Source organism: Nestor notabilis, unplaced genomic scaffold (assembly GCF_000696875.1).
Source record: "Nestor notabilis isolate BGI_N333 unplaced genomic scaffold, ASM69687v1 scaffold8619, whole genome shotgun sequence".
Lineage (NCBI taxonomy): Eukaryota > Metazoa > Chordata > Aves > Psittaciformes > Psittacidae > Nestor > Nestor notabilis.
The window spans coordinates 19,195-27,979 of record NW_009943239.1 but is presented as its reverse complement, the minus strand read 5'-3'; the positions used below and the strand labels follow the sequence as shown (position 1 = coordinate 27,979).

Genomic DNA, 8,785 nt, shown 5'->3' with positions numbered 1-8,785 from the left:
CTGATGTTCTGTCCTACTCCTCGGTACAGCTCCCTGGGATTTTGGCTACATAACCTACATCCCAAACTGGTGCAGGCACCCCAGAGAGCATTAGACCTGAAAACAAGTCAAGCAAAACTCCACCCTGAAGGCAAAGGGTTCTTGCTATAGAAGCAGGAACACACAGACCAAGATCAGAATCTCTGGATCCAGACACTGGATGAAACAAATTTCCAGGTCAGCACCAAGAAAACGCCCTGGTTAGCAAAATCCCATTGTGGGAGGATTCAGTCCTCTTCACATATTTGCAGCTGCTGGTGAAAGCTCTGGGCAGCAGGCACCACCACCAAGGGAAAATCATCTTCCAATCCTGTCTTGTGTCCAAATCAGGTCTGGGGCAGGGATCAGGTTTTCTCTTTCAGGTGTGCCAGCACCTTCTCCTTTGCTGTGTGCCAGCAAAGCCCAACCCACAGTCTTGCAACTGGGCCTATGTGTATCACACAGTATATGGCCAGATAAACACCTGGTCATGTAACAGAGGGAACACTTGGTGAGAGCAGGATGAGGCCACCCTGGGGCTGGTGGCTCTCCACTGTCCACCTGACAAGTTGTGGCCACCCCAGTCTAAGAGCCAGAAAACCTCCCCCAGTCCCAGTCCTGGTGTGGTCGCAATCCGAGAGTGACTATGGAAGCAAACCCAACATGGGACAGTTTTAATGGAGTGTTTCGAGTCTTACTTTGTTCTCTGTAGCCAGGACCACCAAGCAACAAGCTTCGACAGGAACCACCCCACTCTCAGACAGCGAGCCCGAAGTAAGTGCTTTGGAGCTCTCAGCACAGAGACTCTGGCTTGGGGAGATCCCAGGGTCCTGAGCTGAGAAAGAGAGACGTCATGATGGAAACTTTGAGGCAGGGAGAGAAGAAGGAGGAGTCCTCATATGGCAAGCTGGCCTCGGAACAGGGTGCCCATGGGGAGAGCAAAGCACCCAGAACAGGAGCACAGAGGATCCCATGGCCAGGAGAACACACCATGGAGGAGAGAGCTCCCAGAAGCCCAGGACCTGCACTTGAACACTGCACAGGGCCAAAATCTTTCATGAAAAGTCTTTAATTTAAAGCCAGTTCTTGACAACTTTGTAAACCACCAGCTTCAATTCCATGGCTTAGCCAGCCTCAGAAATCCAGCAGCAGTCGCTTACTGTCTTTTGCTGTCACAGGGTTAATAATCCGCTAAGTCACTGTCATTACACCTTTTAAGTTGCTCAGTGCTACCCAAATGCTCCAGCCCAAAACCACGCAGGTGTGGCATGCACAGAGCTGCCAGGAACAGATTTAAGGCACTCTCCAGGTATTACAAGTGAGGTGTGTCAGGAGTGATACCATCCTGGTTATTCACCATGGGCATTTAGACATCCAATATGGTGACGAAATCCTCCCAGCAACTGTACAAGGGTTGTGAAGAGCAGAGCAAGTTCCAGGCACAAATCCTGGCTGTGGGAGACTGGACTGCAAGCAGCCCTGGGGAGGCTGGTTGATGAGAAGCTCACCATGACCTGGCAGTGTGCGCTTGCAGCACAGAAACCAACCGTGTCCTGGGCTGCATCACCAGCAGCGTGATCAGCAGGTCGAGGGAGGGGATTCTCCCCCTCTGCTCTGGTGAGACCCCCCCTGCAGTCCTGCATCCAGCTCTGGGGCCCCAATACCCGAGGGACATGGAGCTGTTGGAGCGAGTCCAGAGGAGGCCATGAAGATGCTCCAAGGGCTAGAGCATCTCTGCTATGAAGACAGGCTGAGAGACCTGGGTTTGTTCAGCCTGAAGAAGAGAAGGCTCTGGGGACACCTTAGAGCAGCTTCCAGTGCCTAAAGGGGCCATCAAGAAAGCTGGAGAGGAGCTTTTGACAAGGGTAGGCAGGGACAGGACAAGGGGGAATGGCTTTAAACTGTCAGAGGAGAGATTTAGATTAGGTGTGAGGAAGAAGTTCCTCCCTGTGAGGGTGGTGAGGCCCTGGCACAGGTTGCCCAGAGAAGCTGTGGCTGCCCGCCCCATCCCTGGCAGTGTGCAAGGCCAGGTTGGACGGGACTTGGAGCAACCTGGTCTAGTGGAAGGTGTCCCTGCCCGTGACAGGGGGGTGGAATTAGATGAGCCTTGAGGTCCTTTCCAACCCAAACACCTTGGTCTGTTCTCACCCAACAGCCTTTGTCCTGTTTCTTTTCAGGCTGGCTGCTGTCCTCCATGAGCACAACTCTGGCTGCTGTGAGGCTCTGGCTCACAACCCCAAAACATGAGGCCACAGCCTGCCTGTGCTGGCCACAACCTACCTGTTTTCAGCACAACCAAGTGAGAGGAGTCATCTCGGATGTAGGAAACAGATGCGATGTCATGGATAGGGACCCTGAGGATGAGATCTTCTCCATCCCTCCACACCAGCTTGATGTTGTAGGCAGCGGGGCTGGTGTCAGCGTTGTTTTTCTGGTTTTTTGGGTCAGCTGCCCTGGGAGCTGGTGTGCTCTCTACAATAAAACATTTACATTGATTTGCTTAACTGTTTCCTCTTTGATGATGGGCTGGTAATGAGCTTCCCTCCCACATTTGTAATGCCAGGATGCAGGACACCAATTAGCCTAGGACCCAGCCTGAGGGCAGCTACAAAGTCTATTCTTACTCTGTGCTGCATGGAGAGGTGACACAGAGTAGGTCACTCAACATGCTGAGCTCTCACCTTTGCATTATCAATCAGATGCAGGATCTCTGTGCGGCTGGAGGGATTCAGGTACCCTGGGATGGATGTGAGTTGACCTAAATACTGGGAAAGAAGAACCAGACCGTTACCACAGCACACACAAAGAACACCCCTGAACACACCAGATACTGCAAGAAAGACACCATCAACACAGAGCAAAGGCGTGGTGGCCAAAGGCCGTCTTTAGAACCTGCTATATATGGAGGATCTCTCATGCCTTGAAGCCACCGTAATGCTCTATATAGTTATATATATAGTCTATATATATATATCTACACACTCCAGCCAGGCAGACATTACCTTCACTTCTTTCTCGATATAGTCATTCAGCAGCACATCTGGTTCGACGCGGTCAGGCAGGGACACCACCACCGTATGCAGAGGCCGCCTCTCTGTAACCTTCTCCTGGGCTTTTTTATCTCGCCCTTTTTCACCCTTCAGGAAGACTCGTTTGAAAGGAGACACTATTCCAGGCTGAGGAGAGAAAAAGAAACACCAGGGCCTTGGGATTAAGGGCAAGAGAGGGAGTTTCTGCAGTGAAATGGAAGGAAATGACAAGGGCAGGCAGGGACAGGATGAGGGGGAATGGCTTTAACATGACAGAGGGGAGAGTTAGATTAGATCTGAGGAAGAAGTTCTTCCCTGGGAGGGTGGTGAGGCCCTGGCACAGGTTGCCCAGAGAAGCTGTGGCTGCCCCATCCCTGGCAGTGTTCAAGGCCAGGTTGGACAGGGCTTGGAGCAACCTGGTCTAGTGGAAGGTGTCCCTGCCCGTGACAGGGGGTTGGAACTGGATGAGCTTTAAGGTCCCTTCCAACCCAAACCTTTCTAGGATTCTGTGATTCTATGAAACCAGCAGCACCCACTGCCTGGTGCTCCTCCAGCACGTAAATCTGTACTCACAGGCTGGTTTGACCAGCCCCCAACCACCCCACAGACAGGCTGAGTTTGGAGCTTTGACTCTACAAGTGCATGATCTTCCACTGAAAACCCTCTTCCTGGGACATATCACAAGCACACAAGTGCCCGCTACCAAAATGGATGTTTTTCCCCTAAAATCAGGATGCCCAACCTTTCAGTGAAAACCAAATGCAAATAGCTATTCGGATGAGGAGTGGTAAGAGCCAGCAAGCCATGGCCACATGCTTCCTCCTCACCTCACAGCTTTTTTATATTTCACCCAAGCATTTGCAGCAAGCAATTCGATGAAGGATTGTGAAAGGAAAAGGCAGAGATGCTGAAAACTTATCTGAAGTTGCCAAAGAGACCCACAAACATGTATACGTGACCCAGAAGGTGGCCTTCCCTGGGAAAACCAGCTCTTGGCTGTTTCTGAAGCTCTGAGTGCTGGGACTGGAAAAACGTGGGAGCCAACCCGAGTCCAGCTGGTGGCAGCACGCACACACAGGCTCCCAGCTATAGAGGGAGCATTGCCACCGTCCTTCCACCTTGGCATGGGGCAGACAGCCCAGGAATGCTGCACACCCAGGGCCTGTCACCAACCCGTGTTAGATCCCCACCAAGCTCCTCACCAGGCTGCTCCATGGATAAATGACTGGGAGTGTGCATGGATGTCTCCAATTCAGTTTACCAGCTCCAATGGATGTTTTGAAGTGGGCAGATCCAAGGCTTGGGATTCCCAGCAGTGTGAAATGGCCACTGCATGGGCTGGAGGGGAAAGGCAGAGCTCCTCAGCGGATGCCCCATGCATGCTCAGCTCTGGCTGCCCCATCCCATGGCAGTGATGCTTTCTGCATCCCACCCCTCACGGCAACCACATCTTGGCTTTCCTGATTCTCACAGGCAAGAAGAAGGACAATCTGCACAGGTAGAAAAGATGCTTCAAAGGCAAATTAATGAAATGTAAACCAAGTGCTTCTGCTCAGGCAAGCAGGGAGTACTTTGCAACCTCAAAGAACAGCACCCTCCAGCAAATTCAACTCATCTCTTGCCACCATCCACTGCAGGACTTTGCCTTAGAAACCACCATCAAGAAGAACTGCTGCAGACCTTTCACCTAAACTGCTCAAGCCTTACCACAGGACATTATAATTGGTTGGGGAACACCATGACCATGTCACCTACTCCCTGCACAGTAGCTGAGGACAATGCTCAGGTGCACATGTGGGACCTGCTCCCACCAGGCAGCTTCAGCCTCTCCCGTTGCTTTTCGTAGTGTAGTCGAGCATGGGTCAGTGTTGGGACCGGCGCTGTTCAACACCTTTGTCAGTGACATGGGCAGTGGGATCGAGCACCTTCAGTAAGTTTGCTGACGACACTGAGCTATGTGCTGCAGTCAACATGCTGGAGGGAAGGGATCCATCCAGAGGGACCTGGACAGGCTGCAAAGGTGGGACAGTGCAAACCTCATGGAGTTCAGCAAGGCCATGTGCAAGGTCCTGCAGCTGGGCTGGGGCAATCCCAAGCACAAACACAGGCTGGGGGAGACTGGATTGAGAGGAGCCCTGAGGAGCACGACTTGGGGCGTTGGTCTATGAGAACCTCACAATGACCCAGCAGTGTGTGCTTGCAGCCCAGAAACCAACCTGGAACTGGATGATCTCTAAGGTCCCTTCCAGCCCAAACCACTCTGTGATTCTATGATTCTATCTAGAGGAACAAGAGAGGTTAAAGCCAGACCAAAAGAATTTGAAACCGTTGTATTAGGATGGGAAAGTGGGCTGGAAAAGCTCCTGGTTGAATAGTATTTACCAGCTCCCAGAGTGAGCCAGGCACCACAAGGACATCGGGGACAGCCCGGCCCTGAAAAATGTCCCTTGGACCAGGGAGATAAAAATAGAGTTTGTAGGACAAAAGGGTCAGAAAACAAAGCTACACGATGTTGGCCTCGTGAAACAGCTCTGCCTTTACAGCAGCAAGACCAGCAACACCAAGCACTGCAGATTTTAGGGAAGGCATCCTGCTGAGGGGCTGGGACATTTCCTGGCTCCAGGAAGGAGAAAATCCTGAACACAAGAGGTCTGTTTGACAAGACCAGTGCATGGAGGGCTCTGCCAACCCACCTACAAGAGTGCCCGACCCCAAACCTTGGCTGCTGGTACATAAAGGTCTTGTTCCACCAGCATATTGTCAGTATTGACAGGAGAGAGATGCAGAAAACTGCTGCCAAGGTCAGGGTTGTGCCACAACAGTCCCCCAAACACTTCCCCCTCTGGGTCTGGCAGCTCCAGCTCAGTTCACCTCTCCACACCAAGGCTGCCAGATCTGGCCCAATCCATACAGAGCAAACCAGAAGAAACTCTTGCTTTTCCCTCAAGGATGCAAGCAGCCCCTTTAGGGCTGGAAGGACCCTGCAACAGGACCATCCTGCACCCCCTGAGCCCCAGGATCTCCTTGAAGGAGGATTTGGGGAGCCCAAACCCAAGACAAAGGCGTCACCCCCCATGACGCAATGTGGAACAGCAGCTTCTGCATTTCTGGGAGCCGACATAAAACCAGCACCTACCTCGTTCTCCATTGAAGTACCCACCTAATGGGGAACAGAACCAAACCGTGCTGGAGCAGAGCCTTTGGTGGCTTCCCTGAAAGCACCTCCTTGGGGGGAAAGAAGTTGCTATCCTCGTCGTGGGGGCTTCCCAAACTTGCAGCCTGTGCTGAAGGGCAGGCAAACCCGGCTCACGGCCAGGAAGTGCAGTAACCACAGCTTCCTTCTGTTACACGCAGCAACAGCGACAAAATCAAGTTGTTGGTTGAGAATAGCAAGGTCTGGCAGCAACAGGGCTGGGCGCAAGGCAAAGTGAGGCACTTAAGCCCATTTCACAAAACTCAATCGTATTCCTGGCTCCCAGACACATCATCCCGCCTCCTGCACCCCTAAGCACCCTGGAACTCCCCAGCATCCTTTGGCCTTTGCCACTACAGATTGGACTTGCACCCAGGATAGAAATATCCCCAGCCCACAGGAGTTTTTAACCCTGGTTCTTCTCCTGAGTTTTGGACCTGTTTTGTTCTCCAAAAGAAGCTGTGGCTGCCCCATCCCTGGCAGTGTTCAAGGCCACGTTGGACGGGACTTGGAGCAACCTACGCTAGCGGATGGTGTCCCTGCCTGCGGCAGGGGGTTGGAACTGGATGAGCTTTAAGGTTCCTTCCAACCAAAACCAGTCTATGATTCTATGATCTACTGAGACCAAGGGCTGTCAAGCTTTTTCAGGTTCTGCATTTCTAGTCTTTAAGATTCACATTTGAAAAGCAAAGCTTGGAAATGAGGTTAAGACCTTCCTGCCTGAGCCAAGGCCTCCCAGGAGGCCCTTCAGGAGAGCGCAAAGTGTTCAAGAGAGCCCTGCAGGGCTCAAACATGAGCTCAAGAGTCAGACCCAGAGGATTAATGAAAACAAGTTGTTCATTTCACAAGCAGAGTATCAAATTAAACAGGTGAAGGCAGGGATTTCCCTGATGAAATCTGCCCGTTGAGCTGCAGCAAGAAGGAGGTCAGTTGAACAAGTAGCACCCAAAGACCTGCCAGGCTGCAGCCCCTTGGTGCTTGCAACAACCAGATTCCTCCCAACCTGGGATGCAAGTGAACCTCTCCAGCCCGCTGCCTAGTTAATAAGTCTGGGGAAAGAAGGATCCCATCTCTCCTTAAAACCCATAAAAAAAGCTTGTTTTCTCCCCCAGCCCCTCCCTGCCCACAATATCAACCCCTGAATGCAACTTCCCAGCCCACCTCCCTGCGCTTCTCTCTGGCCCAGAGGCATCTGCAGCAGAACAGTTTGGGCAGCCCTGTAATAGCCACTAGGACGGGGAGCAGAGCTTCTTTGGAAAGGATGGGTCCATCTCTGTGATGGGGAACAGGCTGGGCACTGGCAGCACAGAGCATCACAGGCAAGAGATGCCAGGAACTCATTCCCACGTGGTTTGCTTCTCAAAAGCACTTATATCTTGCAATCAGGAGAAGCAGCAGGGAAGGGGTGACATGAACACCTTGTGCCAGCCAGTACTCAGCATTTCATGCTCCCAGCAGAGGATGGGAAACATGGTCATTCCTTAGGGAAACGTAGTCAATTCTCAGGAACTGCTGCCAATGGCTCTGAAATTCAGGAGGAAAAAGGTCATTCCATCCACTTAAGGAGGCATTTAAGACTTGACTAATTCATAGAATCACAGAATGGTTTGGATTGGAAGTGACCTTAAAGCTCATCCAGTTCCAACCCCTGCTATGGGCAGGGACACATTCCGCTAGACCAGGTTGCTCCCGTCCGGCCCTGGACAGCTTCCAGGAATGGGGCAGCCACAGCTTCTCTGGGCAACCTGTGTCAGGGCCTCACCACCCTCACAGGGAAGAACTTCTGCCTCAGATCTCATCTAAATCTCCCCTCTGTCATTTTAAAGCCATTCCCTCTTGTCCTGTCCCTGCCTGCCCTTGTCAAAAGCCCCTCTCCGGATTTCTTGTGGGCTCCTTTAGGCACTGGAAGCTGCTCTAAGGTGTCCCCGGAGCCTTCCCTTCTCCAGGCTGAACAAACCCAGCTCTCTCAGCCTGTCTCCATAGTAGAGGTGCTCCAGCCCTTGGAGCATCTTCATGGCCTCCTCTGGACTCACTCCCAGCAGCTCCCCATCCCTCTTATGTTGGGGGCCCCAGAGCTGGATGCAGGACTGCAGTGAGGATTTTTGGGAGACTCAGCTCACCCAGTGTACGGTCACATAGGTTTGGAGGGGAACCAGAGTGGAACATGACCCACTAGTATCCCCATAAAACCCACCCAGGCCCAGGGCACATGGTGCTTGTGAGTGCCAGGGACCAGGTGCCACCAGGCTGGGGGCTCGGTGGGCCTGCGCAGCCAGCCATGCATCCTGGCCCCAGCTCCCACCAGGCTTTGGAAATCCCAAGAGAGTCATTTCTGGGAAAAGGAAGGATTTAAACTTCATTTAGATCACCAGTACTCCAGCTTGATCATCGGCAGTTTCAATTTCCTGCTTCCACTCGGAGACTGACCACTTGCATCCATCAAAAAACCACTGAAGCCTTGGACAGCCCCTTTCAATACATTCAACCCTTTGAGCTGAACACAAAGGCAAACGTGCATCCCTCTCGTTAGCAGCAGAAATAGCTT

General features: G+C 52.3%; 1 protein-coding gene across 1 annotated transcript in view; it reads right to left on the bottom strand.

The window, feature by feature from the left end:
- Positions 1–6,195, bottom strand: part of LOC104411419 (malcavernin-like) — a 10,711-nt gene extending 4,516 nt beyond the window's left edge. Inside the window, 6 exon segments of the mRNA XM_010021831.1 lie at positions 717–853; positions 2,299–2,458; positions 2,461–2,490; positions 2,700–2,783; positions 3,021–3,194; positions 6,184–6,195. Coding sequence (XP_010020133.1) covers positions 717–853; positions 2,299–2,458; positions 2,461–2,490; positions 2,700–2,783; positions 3,021–3,194; positions 6,184–6,195 — 597 coding nt within the window.
- Between the last annotated feature and the right edge of the window lie 2,590 nt (positions 6,196–8,785).